This window comes from Loxodonta africana, chromosome 12 (genome assembly GCF_030014295.1).
Source record: "Loxodonta africana isolate mLoxAfr1 chromosome 12, mLoxAfr1.hap2, whole genome shotgun sequence".
NCBI lineage: Eukaryota > Metazoa > Chordata > Mammalia > Proboscidea > Elephantidae > Loxodonta > Loxodonta africana.
This window is the reverse complement of record NC_087353.1, coordinates 27,038,329-27,058,139: the sequence shown is the minus strand read 5'-3', so window position 1 is coordinate 27,058,139 and position 19,811 is coordinate 27,038,329. Positions and strand designations below refer to the sequence as shown.

The window sequence follows — 19,811 nt, the reverse complement described above, 5'->3', positions numbered from 1 at the left end:
TATCAAGCAGTAAATAATTTTATACCATAAAATGTATTCCCAAAGGGTTGTGATACATTATTTTGAACTAATAGTGTCTCTCCTCCTCTCCAGCAATAAGGTTAGTTGCGCAAACATCTTGTAAATTTGAAGCTAATATAGGACTCAGTTCAAAGGAACCCTCTTTAACCAAAATTTCATATAATTCACATTTTAGATACTTGTCAAAGAATTCAGCCATGAACCAAATGCATTCTAATCCTTGCCAATGATTCCCTTGAGACATCTGACGTCAGACACCCAACTTAATGGACTTAATATCCATTCTTCCAGGTTCTCTGAGCACTATCTTTGTATCATGTTTCTTCATGTATCTTCAAAAACACTATGTACCTGAAACAAATTGGCTCAGCTCTGCATAGATTTATCTTCAATACATCAACATTTACTGTTATGCTTTTAAAAATCCATAAACTATTTGAAGATCATTTTGGTATCTTTTGCAAAACTGTAGCTAAAGACATTTTTGTTAACCAATTTCGCTACGTGAAGAGCCTACATAACATTCAAGGCCAGTACAAAGTCTGTCTCCAGAGAAATCTGCTGGTTTCCTACGACAGTGAGAATTATATATACATAATCCAAAATATTTGTGATTTAGATGCCAGGAGGCTAAGAACTAAATTCAGTGATTAACTACAGTAACTAATTCCCCTAAAGTGGACAGGTTCCTTTTTTATTATTTTTGCTTTGTTTTTTTTTATTTTCAATTTTCCTAATTGTTCTAATTTTTTAAGTCACCTCAAATCCTTCATGAAAGTAAGCAGGACATAAATTCAATGAAACAAAACAATTCCTTTTCAAAATCTTTGAACACAGTTTGTTGACTCTTTTAACTTACCTGGACTGTTAGCACCAGGTCTAGTGTTGTCTTTTGCGTGTACTTCGTCAGTCTACGAAAAGCAAAGAATAAAAAAAGGTAGGGGATAATTAAATAATGACTCAGAACAGGTGTCATTTTTTACAAAAGAGAACTATCTATGTCTTTTGACTGCATTCCAGGCCTGTATCTTCAGATCCATTCAAAAGAACCCTTTATTATCTATAGGTGTGTGGTGAAAAACCAATTCTAAATACAATAATAAAAATGTAAAGTGGTTTTCAGGAAACTGTGTATTTGTAATAAACATATCCTTATTATAGAAGGAGTCCCTGGGTAGTGCAAACAGTTAATAAACTCAGCTAACCAAAAGGTTGAAAGCTTATGTGTCTACCTGGAGATGTCTCAGAAGAAAGGCCTGGCGATTTACTTCCGAAAAACCAGCCATTAAAAACGCTATGGAGCACAGATCTACTTTGACACACAAGGGGTTGCCATGAGTTAGAGCTGGCACGAAGGCAACTGTTTGTTTTTAATTATAGAATTGTAAATCTAGCAACAGTGGGAAAAATAACAAGACAGCCACATGAAACTAATTTTCAGAGAGCAAGGAACATTAAGAGGACACAGCTGAGGATTCCTACTAAAATGTTACTAAGAATGAAAATCACTGTATCTGAAATTAAGTCTATATATAGATAATCCTATTTATTTATAGAAATTACATCAAAGATGCTGATGACAAAATGACAAAAATGAAAAAATCCATCACTTATCCAGTGCCTTAAAGCTCTAAGCATTCACTGACAGTGAACGCACCATCCGCCTCTCTTCTTTGGTACAATATCGAGTTGCTTTCAGCATCACTAAGAAGAATCACTAGGTTAACCTAATTTACGAGTAGTTTCTATTCTACACAAGTGGCAACGTTATCAAGTACTTACTCGAATGTGATTTTTTCCAAGCCTCTCCCAGAGTCTGTCAGTTTTGGGATTCACTGGGACAACAACATGATGTACGGTATCAGGAACGGAATCTTCTCCTTTTAAATCAACCCAAGTGGGAAAGTGCATAATCTTCTCAGACAGCTTCTTTACATCAAAAGAATGCAAAGTAGCAGAGCAAACAATCACCTAAGAATAAAAAAATCAAACTTTAAATAAAATTTTATTTTATAATAATAGTAATTTTATCACATGAATACTGACAGAGCATGTGGCCACAAAGTGTGCTAAACCTGGAATTTACAGACAAGCGCAACACCTGGCTCTAGGCAGCAATAAGCAGGGTTGTGGCTTTGGGCAGGTTAATCACCCTGAGCTTCGGTCCCCTCACTGTCACACAGAAACCTTGCCACCTATTCCTATAAGGAATACAGGTCCTGTAAGAGGTCCTACGAAAAACTAAGTCAGATGAAAAGGTTTTAAAAATTCAAAATCCTATGTTACTATCTGGAAACCCTGCTGGCGTAGTGGTTAAGAGCTATGGCTGCTAAACCAAAAGACCAGCAGTTCGAATCCACCAGGCGCTCCTTGGAAACTCTATGGGGCAGTTCTCCTCTGTCCTATAGGGTCGCTATGAGTCAGAATCAACTCGACGGCAGCGGGTTTGAGTATGTTACCATTTAATCCCCTTCTCCCAAAAAGTTTCACCCTTTTGAACTCTTCCGAAGAAGGAAGAGAAAAACACGAGTAACATTTTCAGAGATAATTACTAAAGAAGCAACTGTTTTTTAATATGTCAAGACAATTGTTTCCTTCAAACAGGAAGCAGTACTAATAGTCTGAATATAAACGCTCTGCGGGAAATAAAAAACTAGAATTTTTTTTTCCTTACAGTCTTTGCAACACCTAAGTAATTTACTCGAAAAGTCCTTCTCTCTTATTTCTAAAAGCTTTTAAGATTGTTTCTTTTGTGTGTACTATTTAATCAAGTAACAAAGCAAATGTTTTATACGGCAGTTAGAGGCACTAAAACAAAAAACTCTGACCCTGCTCACAAGCATAAATACATAAACAATTGTCTACACGTATTTTAAGATGCGTTAGTCTTCATTTTATACCTGAAGTCGTTTCCCATCAGAGGTAATCTGAGGAATCTGACTGTGAATCCTATTTATAAAATCAGAATAGCCTTGAGAAAGAAGCCCATCCTGTAGGAGAAGCAAAGAACATTAATTTTTAATCAGTACCTAAACTTTTCTTTTCCAAATCCAATGTTAAACATAAAGAAAATAATTTATACACTTACATACCCCATGTTTTTACAATAATTATTTTCAGATAGATATTTAAAGATAAGTTATAAATTCAACTTTAGAGTTCATGTGACTAAAATATGAAAAAGCTGACAAGAAACAATGCAAAAACTAATATTCTAATTTTCTAAAAGGACTTCTACCATTTCTACAGTTAACAGTTCCTACATGTCTTTAAGGATGATTTTAATTAAAACAAACAAAAAACCCTCAGTGCTAGGAAACTAGTTCATCTTGAAAATAACATGTCTGAAGAGCCTTGAACACATTAATGCCCTCTCATAGTCCACATTTCCAGCTCTGACATAAAGCAATAATTCGTAATGTGGGGAAAAAAATGTATGTACAAACAAAAGTAGACATTTGGAGTAAAAAACAAACCTACATATCTAATAATGGAAATGGTTCAATGAACCATGAAGTATCCTTACGACAGAGCACTAGACAGCCTTTAGAAATTGTTAACAAACAATCTTTCACGGAAGGCATAAATACTTATGATATTACATTTTAAAAAAAGATTTTTCCAGATTCTTCATAGTTTGATTTCAACTACATAAAGTAACAAGTATATAAATAAAAGGAATAGGTGAAACTATACCAAACTGGTTACAGTAATTATCTCTGGGTAATGGGAGCATGACTGAATTATATTTTTAATTCACCACTTTACATATTTTATCTTAAAAAACATAAACAAACTTCTTTTTAAAGCATGATTATATTTCAACATACAGCTTCATCCAGGACCAGGAATCTAACTTGAGATAAGTTCAGCTTTCCAGTTGACACCAAATCATCTAGTCTTCCCGGGGTGCCTACAACTATATCTACCTGAAAAATATCAAAAGATACACCTAGTAAAAACTGAAGAACTATCACAATTACCTTAAAATAGCAACCAACAACTATTTAGTTACAATAAAAACACGCACACTAGAACGGTCACCAAACCAACATCTCATATTGTCAAGTTGATTCTGACTCACGGTGACCCTGTGGGCTACAGAGTAGAACTGAGCTCCATAGGGTTTTCTTGGCTGTACTATTTATGGAAGCAGATCTCTAGGCCTTTCTCCCACAGTGCCACTGGGTGGATTTGAACTGCCAACCTTTCAGTTAGTAGTTGAGAGTGTCTGCACCACCCAGGGACCTAGGAATAGTCACAGTCAATGGTAAATTATGCATAATTATATAAAAAAGGCATTATAGATAACACCATATATCAAACTTGTATTTGGCTTGAATTAATGTGAAGGTTTTTGCAATTGATTTGATATCTTAACTGTTATATAGTCTTATATATAGTTTTTAAATTTTCCAAATAAATGTCAGAAGAATTTACAGAAACTCTGAAATTAAATCAGGATTCGAATCCTAGTTCCACTGTTAATCAGCTATATGACCTTAATTTAATTTCTTTCAATTTCAATTTTCTCATTTTTGAAATAGGGTAATACCTCTTGCTTTTTAAGATGCTTGTGATAATATAAGAGATAAGATACATAAAACAATGCCAAGTTTCAGATGCTGAGTAAATTTGGTTATAATTAGTAACAAAAACAATCTGATTATTCAGGAAAATGATAATTACTATTTGCCAATTGTTTATAATGAACAGGCACTGTGTTAAGTATTTTGCAGGTATTATATCATTTCGTGTTACCTCTAAGGTAAATACAAAAATAAGTATTATTACTCTGTTATTATTCCAAATATATTACTAGTATTATTTAACTAGCAAGTCTAAGTTCTACCTAGAGAATACTGTCTCAAAATGTAAAGATAAAATTACCCCCATGCATTGAGCATTCACAATTTGCCAAGCACTGTGAGAGGTACAGAGAGCAGTAAACAAAATACGATTCAGGTTTTGTATATAACCTCTCTTTTACACAGGATTCTAACCAATCATGGGAGTTTCCTCTCTCCCCAAATTGAGTAGGTTAAAGTCAGTGTAGAAACAGACATAAGGCCTCTCAGTTAAAAAAAAAAAAAAACAGGTCAGTTAGATTGGAAAAAGCTCAGAGAAATATTTATCTGATCGACACAGCACTAACTATTCCGTCAGGCCTCAGCTGCATACACTGCATAACGCTGCACGAGACTGAAACGCTCAAACAGTTCTCCTTTCTCATTCCAAAGCTGATTTTTTTCCCCAACATCAGGCACAACACAGGGCTAAAACTGAACCAGAGGATGGTGGAAGATGAGAGAAGTAGGGAATATAATAAAGGTAAGAAGAGTAGAAAGGGGACATATTATATCCTCTAAGAATTAAAATGGAATTAAATCCTGTCAAGAAAGCTATGGAATAGCACTGTCTTTACTTTGTCATTGGCATCATCAGCCATTGCTAAACTCTGATATACAACTGAGGAAAGCGTATCTAATTCCCTAAACATGAGCTGAAAAACTTAATATCTTACATGAAAAATGGGTTTGGGTTTGAGGGACCAAGATTGGGAATGAACACATTAAAACTCTTTTACATCCACTAAACTAAAATAAACATACCACACTACATGAAAACCCATCAAAGCAATATTACTCGTATTTTTTTTTTTTTAGTACTGAAAAGTACAATAATACTAATTTCAAAGAGTGATTCCTTATTCTTAACACTCCCTGTCAGGTCAAATCTGAAGTCCACTCAGCAAAAACTGAACTTGACAGAGGCATCAGTGGAATCGGGGGGCAGACACTGTTGCTGCCATGACACAGGATCAGGTGGTTTAGATTAACGAATAAGCTACACAGGAAAGAGAAGGTTGTAAGTAGAAAGTTACCTGACATAAACATGCTTTATTGAGTCCTATTTTGTATAACCTATATTTAGCTATAGAGTGGCTGAGCATAGCTGAGTTAGAATTTCTCAAACTTCTTCCCCAATCACAGGGATCACACAGTCCTTAACTTTGCCCTTGATAACTGTATGCCAGAGCACAAGCCTTTAATCCTTCTCCTTAAGATATCTGAACTCATCTTCCTCCTCACTGGAGCCACTATTTACTGTCTTGTCATTCTTCCCGAGAGTTACTGAAAAAACATCTACCCTTCTCTGCAACCCACTTTACCCCCATTTCTTCACTCAGTTTTCTCTTTTAATTATCCAAAAAAAAATGACTCTTAATTCAAGAAAACTAGAAGAAAATTCTCAGGTCCTCAAAGAGTAAACAAAAAACAAAAATTTATGTATTCTGGAATTTCGCATGAGGGATTTGTAAGAGACTAGTGCTCTATTTCTGAGAAGTTGTACTTATATGGCATAGCTGAGCAAATAAATACTCTTCTAAACTTGTATTAATTTTAGCCTCATTGGATTTTTCTTGAACCACAACAGAAGTATATTGCCAAAACACAACAACCTGTAATGTAACTTTTTAAAATTAAAAGTACAACTTACCCCATTGTCCAAAACAGAAAGCTGATCCCGGGCGGCAACACCTCCAATTATCAGAAGCTCCCTGAAATATACACCAGAGTGATAAAGTGGAAAAAGAATTAAAGGCTGCTTTACATTGTTTAAAGGAGCCGTGGTGGTACACTGGGTAAGGCTCTCGGCTGCTAACCAAAATGTCTACAGTTTGAACCCACCAGCTGCTCCGCAGGACAAAGACGTGGCAGTCTGCTTCCACAAAGATTTACAGCCTGGGAAACCCTACAGGGCAGTTCTACTATACTTCTCCCTATAGGCTGCTAGGAGTTGGAGTCGACTTGAAAGCAGTGGATCTGGTTTTGGTTTACATTGCTTGACCTGTATCCGTATCTTTTGGGAGGAAATTAAGACTGACCTTCAGGACTGGACTAATAACTGAATAAATGAAGATAAAATTGAAGTTGCCAATGACTTCATTCTACTTGGATCAACAATCAACTCAAATGGAAGCAGCAGTCAAGAAGTCAACATATTGTAGTGAACAAATTTGCTGCAAAAGATCTCTTTAAAGTGTTAAAAACCAAAGGTGTCATTTTGAAAACTAAGGCGCACCAGACCCGAGCCCACCAGACCCAAGCCGTGGTGTTTTCAATCACCTCATATACATGCAAAAGCTGGACAATGAAAGCGGCAGATAAAAAACAACTGATGCATTTGAACTGTGGTGCTGGCAAAGGATACTGAATACACCATGGACTGACAGAAGAATGAACAAATCAGTCTTAGAAGAAATACAACCAGAATGCTCCTTAGAAGTGAGGATGGTGAGACTATTATTTGCTTAATTTGGACACATCATCAGGAAAACACTAATTCCTAGAAAGGGACATCATGTGTGGTAAAGCAGAGGGTCAACAAAAATGAGGGAAACCTTCAATAAGATAGACTGACACAATAGCCACATCAATGAATTCAAAGATATTGACATCACGAAGACGGCACAGGACCGGGCAACCCTTTACTCTGTTACACGTAAGGTCGCCGTGAGTCGAACTGATTCAGTGACAAATAACAAGAGAGTAATTGAGAAAGAATCCACAACAAAGTAAGTATGAAGCAGGACAGAAACAAGCACTTCATCCAGTAGCCATATATAATGCAAAAGCTAGGTAAACTAACTGAATATAATGTGGAACTTGGAACGCAAAGAAAATTACTCCTTATCTACATATCCTTCCATATTAGGATACATTCAAAGTTCTCAAAAACCTGGTTTCAACCTCCCTTTGTAGATACATATGCTTGTATTTGTATAAATTATCTCGGCAAAGCAACAAAAAAGGGTTGCCTTTGGGAAGATAACCAGAAACTGGGGGGACAAGGTAAAAAACAGACTTACTTTTCACAGAATACCTTTTTTGGTTGTTTGAATTTTTCTTATTCCAAATACTTAAAAACTTTTTTCAGATTAAAAAAGATGGCCTCGTGTCAAAACAATTCAATGGGGAGAAACAGCATTTTCAACAAATGGTGCAGAAACAACTGGACATGCACATGTAATAAATGACGTTAGACTCCCTTCTTGTATTATACACCAAAATCAATTCAAAATGGATCACAGATCTAAATGTAAGACATAAAAATATAAAACTCTTAGAAAACATAGCAGTAAATATTCACGACCTTGGGTTTGGCAAAGGCTTCTTAGATACAACGCCCAAAGCACAAGTAACAAAAGAAAAATACAAATTGGACTTCATCAAAATTCAAAACTTATTTGCTACAAATAATGTCATCAAGAAAATGAAAGGACAACTCAGAAAAGAAGAAAATTTTTGCAAATCATTTATCTAATATGGGACCTGTATCCAGAATATATAAAGATTTCTTACAACTCAACAAATAACCCAATGGAAAAATGGGCAAATGATTTGAACAGACACTTCTCCAATGACATACAAATAGACAATAAGCACATGAAACACACTTAACATAATTAGCTATTAAAACCAGTAAAAACCCAAACCAGTTGCCATCAAGTAGGTTCTGACTTACGGCGACCCCATGTGTGTCAAAGCAGAGCTGTGCTCCACAGGGTTTTCAATAGCTGATTTTTTTGAAATTTCTTGAGTAGATGTGAACCGCCTACCTTCCAATTAGCAGCTTAGGGCATTAACTGTTTGAACCACCCAGGGACTCCTAATTAGCTATTAGGGAAATGCAAACCAAAATCACAACATACCCATTAAGACGTCTATAATCAAAAAGAGAGAAAATAACAAGCATTGGTGTGGATGCGTAGAAACTGGAACCCTCCTACATTGCCACAGCTTGTTGCTCTCTAGTCGAATCTGACTCACAGTGACCCTACAGGACAGAGTAGAACTGCCCCGCAGGGTTTCCAAGGAGCAGCTGGTGGATTCAAACCGCTGACCCTTTGGTTAGAAGTCAAGCTCTTATCCACTGGGAACCAGGGCTCCCACATTGCCACAAGGAATGTAAAATGGTGCAGTAACTTTGGAAAACAGTTTGGCAGTTCCTCAAAATGTTAAATATGAAGTTACTACATGATCCAGCAGTTCCACATCTAGTATTTCATTCAAAAACTGTATACACAAATTGTTTTGTGACATTGGTTGCAATCCCCACAACATGTCAGCACTCTTCCCCTTTCCCCTCTAGGTTCTCTGTATCTATTTGTCCAGTTTTTCTGTCCCTTCCTGCCTTTTCAGCTTTGCTTTTGGGCAAATGTTGCCCATTTGGTCTCGAATACTTGATTGAAGTAAGATGCACACTCCTTATGTGTGTTATTATCTGCTTTATAAACCCAAACCAAGCCCAAACGCATTGCTTTGGAGTCGATTCCAATTCACAGCAACCCTGTAGGACAGAGTAGAACTGCCTCATAGAGTTTCCAAGGAGTGCCTGGCAGATTTGAACTGCCAACCATAGTGATAGTGACCAGTCTGAAAGCCCAAACGGAAGAAAGTCACCACTGTGAGGCAATCTAGAATCAATCTTGTCAAGTTAAGTTTACAAACACGCTAGAAGTAGAGAAATACATTTTCTGTGCAGATGAACTGATAAAATGAATCAAACATGATAATAAAATGCTCCCTTCAAAAAATTAATTTTTACTGGTACTGTTTTGCAAACTCTAACTCTTCACAGGAAGAGACACAGAAAAAATGCCTATTTCCTTTTTTTTTAAAAATCAAATTTATCACTTACCAAATGAACTGGAGTTTTATATAGAAACTAATTGTTTCTATATCAAAGTTGGATGTATTCGCACATTCACGTGTCTACGTGCATACACACACTGAATTTCTACCTTATTTTTTCTACCTTACTCTTCTAAAATACCTCAAACCTAAACTACAGACCTTTGAGCACAAAAGGAACTTTACCTTAATTTAGGATTATCAACGTATTTCTTAAACTGCTTGACGTTATTCAGGGTTTGTTCAGCTAACTCCCGGGAGGGTTCGACGATGAGAGCTTTTGGAGCGTTGGGGAGGAACTTCGTTTGTGCCACCTGTGCACTACCTTAAGAGAAAAAAAACACTCATTCAAATCCCATCTCAAAATACCTTTATTTTTAAAACACAAGCGCAAATATTCCAATATCAAAATTCCAAATAACTGTTAAAAAGTATGGGAGATGGTCAAACAAAATGAAATAAAAAGTAAGATTCCTAAAATGAACCAAGGCTTCGCTTCTCTAGTTAAATCTACTTGGAATAATTGCATTTGACTTGGTAGCTCTGGAAAAATTATTCACTTGTTTTGTGATAAAGTAAACAAGTTATGAAATGTCTCTACTTTAAGTAATTAAAATATACTAGACAGTACAAGGGTTAAGAGTCTGAGCTTTAGAGTCAGACTGCCTGAATTTGAACTCAGCTCTACCACCTACTTGGTTTGTGACTCTGGGCAAGTTACTTCAAGTCCCTACTCTTCAGGTTCTTTGTCTGTAACATGGGGAGAGTACTGCCTTATAGGGTTGTTGTGAACATTAAATAAAATAACCCACATAAGGCACGTACATAGCATGGTGCCCTGACAAATAACAAGCACACGTTGTAACTATTAGACACCATCACCATCAAGATCTAGATCCCCAAAATGCCTAAATGAAACCAAACACTTAGAGTTTATGAATCAGGTTTTGAAAATTAATTTTACTGTGTTAAATTAAAACGTGTAACTAAGTCAGCAAGGGGGGGTGTATGTAACTAACTCACTTTAAGAAGCCTTACTGAGAATTTTCACCAATATCTCATTCTGGAGATCCTTATCCTCTCAGTTGCAATACCTGTGTGCTGCGATTTGGTAACGTAACTCTCCAGTGCTTTGGAAAGAGCAACAAAACCATCTTTTGGCGGAAACTTAAATTCTTCTTCACCAAAGTTGAATTTTAATTCAGCATTCTAGCATTAAATAAAGGAGAAAATTAAAATTCTTATCTCTAAACAATACACAAATAACAAACTAAGCAAAATAATGTATATCAAAGTAGCTTATAATCACAGCAAAATTTTTTCAACTAGCTTTTTAATTACCTTCAAAACACAGGCAGGAAAGAGGGCTTGGTTCTTTATATGTGATGGTATTTCAAATGCCAGACCAAGGTCTTTTCCTAAAAAAAAAAAAAAAGAATTTCACATGCTCATACCACCAAATCTAGCAGCCCACCTGCATTCCCGCTCTCCCTCCTGTTACCACAGATAAATTGTACTGCCTCCTCTCTAATGCCAATTCTTTCATGTCTTTACTTCCAAAATTGCCCCCTCTGCTCCTCTACATTTTTGATTATTCCCTGTCTGAGGAGTCCTGGTGGTGCACTGGTTAAGCGCTCGGCTGCTAACTGAAAGGCTGGCGGTTCGAATCCACTCAGCCACTTTGCAAGAGAAATACCTGGCAATCTGCTTTCGTTAAGAAGCCTGGAAAATCCTATTGGGCAGTTCTACTGTCACATGGGGTTGCTATGAGTTGACAATCGACTTGATAACACCTAACAACAACTGGATCATTTCTATCAGCATACAAACATACTATATAATAGCACCATTAAAGCAGATAAATCTCCCTTGAACCCACACTTCCCTCCATTTACCTTCCATTTTTCTTCTCCCTTTTGTATGTAGTAAGACTCCCTGAGTTCTCCATTTTCACTGAGTCCATTTCCTCTCATCCCATTCTCTCTTGAAATGACTCCTAATCAGGCCTCCATACCCACCCCTTGCTCCAACAAAAAGCTATTTGTCAAGCTCATCAATGGTCTCCACTTGCCAAGTTCAATGGTTAATTCTCAGTCTTCATCTTTCTAAACTAGACCCATCTGCTGCATTCCACATAATTTGTTCATCCCCACCTCCTTGAAACACTCTCTCCACCTGGACTGCAGGACCCCATTCTCTCTTTGTTCTTCTCCTACCACGATGAATCTCCTCCTCAATTTGCTAACTTCTAACCCAAGAATACCCCAGGCCTCCACTCTCTCCTGTTCTTTGTCTACTCTGATTCCCTAGGTGATCATACCTAATCCTGTGGCTTTATATATCATCTATAACTGACGGCTCCCAAAGCCATATCCCCAGGTTTAATCACTTCCCTGAACTCTTGACTTGCATATACAGCTCCTGACTTTTACTTCCTGAGTTACATTTAGTCACTGTTTTCACCACTAGATGTCTAACAGGTAATTCAAACTTAATATGTCCAAAATCAAACTGCTAGCTTCTACCTAGCTCCCTGCATATTGCTACTCCATCCCGCCTCCCAGTCTCTTCAACACAGCAGTGAAACTATCCTCTTACAGGTAAGGTCAGATCATGCCACTCCTCTCTCAAAACCCTACTGGCTTCTCATCTCACTCAAAATGAAAGCCAGAGTTTTTATTATGGCCTACCAGGCCCTGTGCGCTCTAGCCTTACTACCTCCATCGACCTAATCTACCACTCTTCCCCATGCCCGGTGTGCTCTCCTGTTGCTCAAATACCGCAAGCTCGCTTCCATCTCAGGGCCTTTGCATTAACTGTTCCTTCTGTCTGAAATGCTCTCCCAAAGGTAGCTGCATGGTCCACCACCTGACTTATTCAGACTTCTCAAATGCCACCTTCTCAGAGAAGCCTTCCCTGACACCCTATATAAAAAAAATAAAAAAACTCCCAGATTGCTATCACTCTTCACTCCCTACCCTGCTTTATACTCTCCTCCACAGCACTTATTACCACTTGACATAGTACTATTGTCTGTCTCCTCCCACCAGTATGTAAGCCCCACAAAAATAAAGATAAGGTTTTGTCTACTACGTTTTCTCAAGCCCCTACAAGAGTGTCTGGCTGACAACAAGTGATCAATAATATTTGTTCAAAAGAAAGTCAGGGAAAGAGGGAGAGAGGACTGAAGAAGAGGATGAAAGGATAAAAAATAAACACTGAATATCATATATTTTTGTTCTTAGTACTAAGACCCATGGAAAGCTTACCATTTTTGGAGAACTTGATATGTCCTTTATCTATATCGAGGTAACATCCAATGGTATCATGCATAGTGAATTCCTAGGAAACCAGAAAGTCAAATACTGTTAACAGAAAGCAAAATCTTAAACATGGTTAAAGTTCAAATATGCTACATCAGAAGTACGCTGTTGTTGCTGTGTGCCACTGAGGTGATTCCAACTCATACTAACCCTGTATGACAGAGTAGAACTATCCCATAGGAGTTCCCAGGCTGTAATCTTTTGTTTCAAAATAATGCCTTACAGTTTAGTGTAGGTTTTAAAAATGCTTATAATACATATAAGATCATAAAAGCATCTGACAGGCTTTTTAGAATCAAGATGATATTTTGGCTCATTATATATCACTATATATTTAGGCTCGCCAGAACAACTACATTTACATCAAAAATAAGAAATGAGTGCTGGGACAACAGGATTTCTACATGCAAAAGAATGAAGCTGGACTGCTACCTCACATCGTATATAAAAATTAACTCAAAATGAACCAAAGACCTAAATAAAAGAGCTAAAACCATAAGACTCTTAGAAGAAATACCAAACCAATTGCCACAGAGTCAACTCCAACTCATGGTAGCCTCATATATTTAAGAGTAGAACTGTGCCCCATAAGGTTTTCAATGGCTGATTTTTTGGAAGCAAACTGCCAGGCCTTTCTTCTGAGGTACTTCTGGGTGGACTCGAACCTCTAGCCTTTCAGTCAACTGTATGTACCACCCAGGGACTCCTCTTAGGAGAAAACATAGGGGTACATCTTGTATTTGGCAATAGATTCTTAAACATGACATGAAAAGCACAAGCAATAAAGAAAAAATTGAACGTCAAAATAAAAAAACTCTTGTGCAACCCATGTTCATTGCAGCACTGTTTACAACAGCAAAATGATAGAAGCAACCAAGGTGTCCATCAACGGATGAATGGATAAATAATGGTACATTCACACAATGGAATACTACATAATGATAAAGAACAATGATGAATCCATGAAACATCTCATAACACGGTGGAATCTGGAAGGCATTATGCTGAGCGAAATTAGTCAGTTGCAAAAGGACAAATATTGTATGAGACCACTATTAAAAGAACTCAAGAAATAGTTTAAACACAGAAGAAAATCTTCTTTGATCGTTATGAGGGTGGGGAGGGAGGGAGGGAGGGAGAGGGGTATTCACTTATTAGATAGTAGACAGGCAACACACAATAAAAGAGAGGTCAGCACAACTGGACTAAACCAAAAAAAAAAAAAAAAAAAGAAGTTTCCTGAATACAGCTGAATGCTTCAAAGGCAGAGTAGCAGGGATGGAGGTCTGGGGACCATGGTTTCAGGGAACACCTAGGTCAACTGCCGTAACAAAATATATTAAGAAAACATTCTGCATCCCACTTTGGTGAGAGGCATTTGCGGCCTTAAATACTAGCAAGCAACTATCTAAGATGCATCAATTTGTCTCAACTCACCTGGAGCAAAGGCGAATGAAGAACACTAAAGACACAACGTAATTATGAGCCCAAGTGACAGAAAACCCCCCCAAAAACCAAACCCATTGCCGTCAAGTCGATTCCAACTCATAGCGTCCCTACAGGACAGAGCAGAACTGCCCCACAGAGTTTCCAAGGAGCGCCTGGTGGATTTGAACTGCTGACCCTTTGGTTAGTAGCCGTAGCACTTAACCACTACGCCACCAGTGTTTAAATCAGAGACTACAACAGCCTGAGACCAGAAGAACTAGATGGTGCCTGGCTACAACCGATGACTGCCCTGACAGGGAACACAACAGAGAATCCCTGATGGGGCAGAACAGTGGGATGCAGACCACAAAAGAAAGACCAGACTTATTAGTCTGACTGAGACTAGAAGGACCTCAGAAGTCATGGTCCCCAGACCTTCTGTTAGCCCAAGACAGGAACCATTCCCAAAGGCAACTCTTCAAGACAGAAAATGATACTGGTAAGGAGTGAGCTTCTTGGCTCAAGTAGACAGATGAGAGTATGTGTGCAACTCCTGTCTGGAGTCGAGATGAGAAGGCAGAGGGGGACAGGAGCTGGCTGGACGCACACGGGGAATACAGGGTGGAGAGCAGTGTGCTGTCTCATTAGGGGGAGAGCAGCTAGGAGTACACGGAAAGGTGTATATAAATTTTTGTATGAGACTGACTTGATTTGTAAACTTTCACTTAATGCACAATTTAAATAAATAAAAAGTAAAAAAAAAAAAACTTTTGTGCATCAAAAGTTGACATCATTGAGAAAGTGAAAAGACAACCTACAGAATGAGAGAAAATAATTGGAAATCACGTATCTGACAAGGGTTTAATATCCAGAATATATAAAGAACTCCTACAGCTCAACAAAAAGACAACTCCATCAAAAAATGGACAAAGGACTTCAACAGACATTTCTCCAAATAAGATACACAAATAACCAATAACAACATGAAAAAAAGCTTAACATCATTAGCCATTAGAGAAATGTAAATCTAAACCACAATGAGATGCCACTCCATACCATCTAGGATGGTTATTATTTAAAAACAAACAAATAAAAACAACAACAGAAAATAACAAGTGTTGGCAAGGATATGGAGAAATTGGAACCTTCACCCATCGAAGGTGGAAATGGAAAACATTTCAGCTACTATGAAAAAGCCTGGCAGTACCTCAAAAAGTCAAACATAGAATTACCATATGACCCAGTAATTCCACCCCTAGGTACATACCCAAAAGAATTGGAAAAAGGGATTCAGATATTTGCCCACCAATCCTCACTGCAGCATTATTCACAATAGCCAAAAGGTACAAACAACCCAAGTGTCCAGCAACAGAATACATGCTACAACATGAACCTTGAAAACATGATGCTAAGTGAAATAAGCCAGACACAAAAACACAAATATAGAATCCCATTTATATAAAATGCCTAGGATAGCCAAAGGCACAGAGACAGAAAGCTGTTCAGTGGTTACCACAGGCTGCAGGAAGGGGCTGAGTTATTCCTTAACGGCTACAGATTTTATGTGTGGAGCCATAAAAAAGTTTTGGGAACAAATAGCAGTGACCGTTATACAACATTTTGAGTGTGAAAACGGTTTAAATGTCAAATTGTATGTTGTATACCTTACCACAATTCAAAAAAGAAAGGAGAATATCATATGTATCAAAGCCAAAACCCAAATCGATATGAGGTAAAAAGAGAAGACAAATTAATATACATCAGAGGGGCTAACAAACGGCATAAAATATCCACCTATTTTTGAGAATCAAGTCTATACCCACAAGTCATATCATGACTGATCATGTAAATATGCTATGTTGAAGGCAATAATACAATAACTTACCTCTCCATAATTATCAAACTGTTTATTATGGGATTTCTTTCCCGTTCCACCAAAGCCAAATCCAAACTTGTCAGTACCTGGTTTTAAAATGTGGTAAGAGTAAATATAAAGTCAAAAGCCCTCTAAAAGAGGCAAGTCTGTTTGCACTACACTACAATACCTCCATTTTGAGAAACCACAGGAAATTTTTCCCTTAAGTTTCCAAATCTTGCAAACAAGTGAACTGTTTTTAACCTACAGCGATTATGTGACACTATGGACACAAGTGACACTGCATTCCTCTTTGCTTTGCCAGAAAGAAATTCAGAATTTACAATAACTGCAAGCATCTAGGCAGCGCTCTACAGTACTTACTCATGAACACTAACTTTACGCTGATTTCATTCACGTTCTTAAACTTATTCTGCCAATTTTCTACTATAGTAATATATGCATTTTCTGTACGTTGTTCCAAATCTTTTTTTGGAATAGAGCGGGGTATACATAAGGTAACATTATTCCCATGTCCCTCACACATAAACTTTGTATGGTTAAGTTTGCATTGCTTCTGAAAATGAAATGTTAACAATCTGCAGACATAAATCAATAAATTCAGTAATTTTAGAAATACTTACCTAGGTCTAAGGAAGCCTGCATTGTAGACCAGCCAACTCTACATAATCCTTGGTCATGGCAGGATACTTCATAGTAGTGTTTCCCTATAAGGGCAAAATACTTTGAAAGTTATATAAAGTACCTCACGCACATGATTCATTTACCATGCAACTACCTTTTTTCTGAATTACAATTTCCTATGTGCCAAATGAAGAGTTTTAGATCTTTTTGTACCATTAAAAATCTCAAAGTTATTTAAAGCAAAGTCCATGTAAATAATACATTGCCACAAAGTTTCTACAAGTACAAATGCTGTCCAAATACCTTTCATTAATCCTTTAGTAGCTCTACATCCATGCCATTCCTTCACTTCTCTGCTTTGACAACAAAGACCATCAGACCCAATTGCTGGATTTGAGGGAAAGAAAAAACAAACAGAAAAACATGTCAGTACAGATTGTATAAATCACGCATTCTGAAAAAAATATCATTGAGTCTCATTAATAAGGTAATTCTTTCACTTGCTACCATGTTCCAGAAACTGACTTGCTGATTCCTGAGTGATGGCAATATCTTCCCCAAGAGTAACTGCTCTAAATCATCCCCTGGCCCTCCTCGGCCATGTCAGGGGTTAGCTTCTATAATGTTATCTGTGAACTAGGGCAAGATTTTACAGCAACAAGTCTGAATAGGAATCAATACAGCCTCTAACATGGCTTACGCTAATAACAGATGCATCACCAACACAAATATGTTTAGACAACTGTTCTCTACAGTCCTTTAAAGAAGGGTGATGCAGGTATATTTGTTGCTTTGATACGATGCTTAAATTAGAATGTGAGTGAATATTGTACTAAAATATAATAGGAACTGTCTCTGGTCTGTTCCCCCATCCATGGATCCAGAAACCATAATGCCGACATACTTGTTATTTGCTAACATGAGGACTCCACAAGATAAGGTACAAAACTCTGTAAGGTGATGATATTCTACATCATCGTCAGTCACGGTGACATCCACACAGTAGGTGCTTCTTGGCAAGCATTTAGCTTTTGTTTGTATTGAAAAAAAAAAACTATAATTTCTGCCCTGGTTCATGTCTGCAATTCATATTCAGCACCTGAGTGTCAAACAAACTTCAGAAATCATTTCTTAATGCTTAAAAAAGCACCTCATTACACACCTTACTTCACTTATCAGAGATCAAGTTATAAATTCTCTCTCATATGGGCACTGCGTTATATGAAACTTTGAACTTTTGAAGTTCTCTATCAATGGCAATATGGATTTTCATTTCTCTACTATCTCACGAGTTTACTGGCCATTTGGATTTGCTCTTCTTACTGGCTGTTTATCTTTCTCTTACCAACAGAGATAATACTTTATCAGTTATCTACTTAAGAATTCCTACTAATTTATAAGGATTCTCTATCTTTGCAAATACTCTTCCATATTATTTGTGTATTGAATTATCTATATCTTTTCCCATAATTTTATATTGGAATATACCTTTTATTTCATAATTTCTGAGTTTCCTGTTTCTTAGCGAAGTTCCTCCACTCATAAGTTGTATGTGGTTTTCTGTATGTTAAAATTTCTTCTTTCTTTTATATATATACATGAATCTTAAATATATCTAGAGTTTATTTTTAATTATGGAATAAGACATCAGTTAACTCTGGACTGTTCCAGATGGACTGTCAATTTGTGCCAGCTCCTAACAGATCATCCTTTTCCTACTGAGATGAAATGCTATTTTCTCCCTGCACGCTAATGTCTCATATATATTTGGATTTATTTCCATGATATTCCTCTGACCTATTTGTCTATTCCTATGTCAGTTCTATACTGTTTGATTGGAGTGGCTGTATTCCAGCGTCACAGCAACACGCAAGCCACCATAATATGACAAACTGGCAGATGAGTGGTGGAACTGTATTCTAACATCAGTAAATTAAATCTCCCTTTACTATACCTTTTTCAAAATTTTCTTGGTATTCTCAAGCCTTAGTAAAGATAAATTTTCTGAATTACAAAATCAACTGGAAAATCTATCTACTTACCAAAAGCAGATCCTCTGTCATACGGGTTCATTTGCCATTTGTTCAGCACTAAACAAATTAAAATAAGAAAAATTACCTACATACATGTGAAATTAAAAGCTATAAAAAGTAAAGCAAGTATCTTTTATATGATATCTAGTTCCTCTAGATTCAATATGCTTTTACACATTTGGAATATACAAGTATAACTTCTGTTTTCATTAAAGACATAACTAAAAGGGAAAATTGTAACAATACGCGAAGGATGATAACCTTATCTCCTCACTTGCTTCAGAGCATTTTGCATTAGATGACACTGATCTCTGTCACAGCCACTAGGATGTTGATAAAATGAAGTTTAGGTCATTAAACAAACTGACTTCAATCATACTGGAAATAAATGACCTTCAATATTTCAGGGTCTCATTAGTTACCTTATAATCACTATTAAAAGAAAGCAAGTCCTTTATCTTAATTCAAAACTCACAATACTTTTTCCTTCTCACTTCTGTGGGATCTACATTTTCCTTTTCTGGGACATCTTAATAGTCTATGGATAACCAAAGAACCAGATGCTGTCGAGTCGACTACGACATATGGCAGCCCCGTGTGTTGCAGAGTAGAACTGTGCTCTGGGGAAGCAGGTCACCAGGCCTTTCTTCCAAGGTGCCTCTGGGTGGGTCCGAACTACCAACTGTTTAGTTAGCAGTCAAGCACTTAACCATTTATTCCACCCAGGAGCTCCTGCTTAAAGAAAACACTACATGTTTTCTATTCAACTTGCCAAAAGGCAAAATCCTTTCTAGATTATTTCTGGTCA

At 37.1% G+C, this 19,811-nt stretch overlaps 1 protein-coding gene across 2 annotated transcripts in view; it reads right to left on the bottom strand.

The window, feature by feature from the left end:
* The window catches only part of DDX1 (DEAD-box helicase 1), a 49,245-nt gene that overhangs the window by 20,978 nt on the left and 8,456 nt on the right, over positions 1-19,811 (bottom strand). For both annotated transcript variants that reach the window (XM_023550432.2, XM_010591929.3), the window contains exons 6-18: positions 19,013-19,060; positions 17,274-17,357; positions 16,970-17,053; positions 16,356-16,432; positions 12,989-13,061; positions 11,061-11,137; positions 10,814-10,928; positions 9,906-10,044; positions 6,523-6,583; positions 3,852-3,950; positions 2,922-3,011; positions 1,804-1,992; positions 881-932 (exon numbers count right to left, since the gene is read on the bottom strand). In XM_023550432.2, the coding sequence (XP_023406200.1) occupies positions 881-932; positions 1,804-1,992; positions 2,922-3,011; positions 3,852-3,950; positions 6,523-6,583; positions 9,906-10,044; positions 10,814-10,928; positions 11,061-11,137; positions 12,989-13,061; positions 16,356-16,432; positions 16,970-17,053; positions 17,274-17,357; positions 19,013-19,060 (1,188 nt within the window). The remainder of the gene's footprint in view (positions 1-880; positions 933-1,803; positions 1,993-2,921; positions 3,012-3,851; positions 3,951-6,522; positions 6,584-9,905; positions 10,045-10,813; positions 10,929-11,060; positions 11,138-12,988; positions 13,062-16,355; positions 16,433-16,969; positions 17,054-17,273; positions 17,358-19,012; positions 19,061-19,811) is intronic.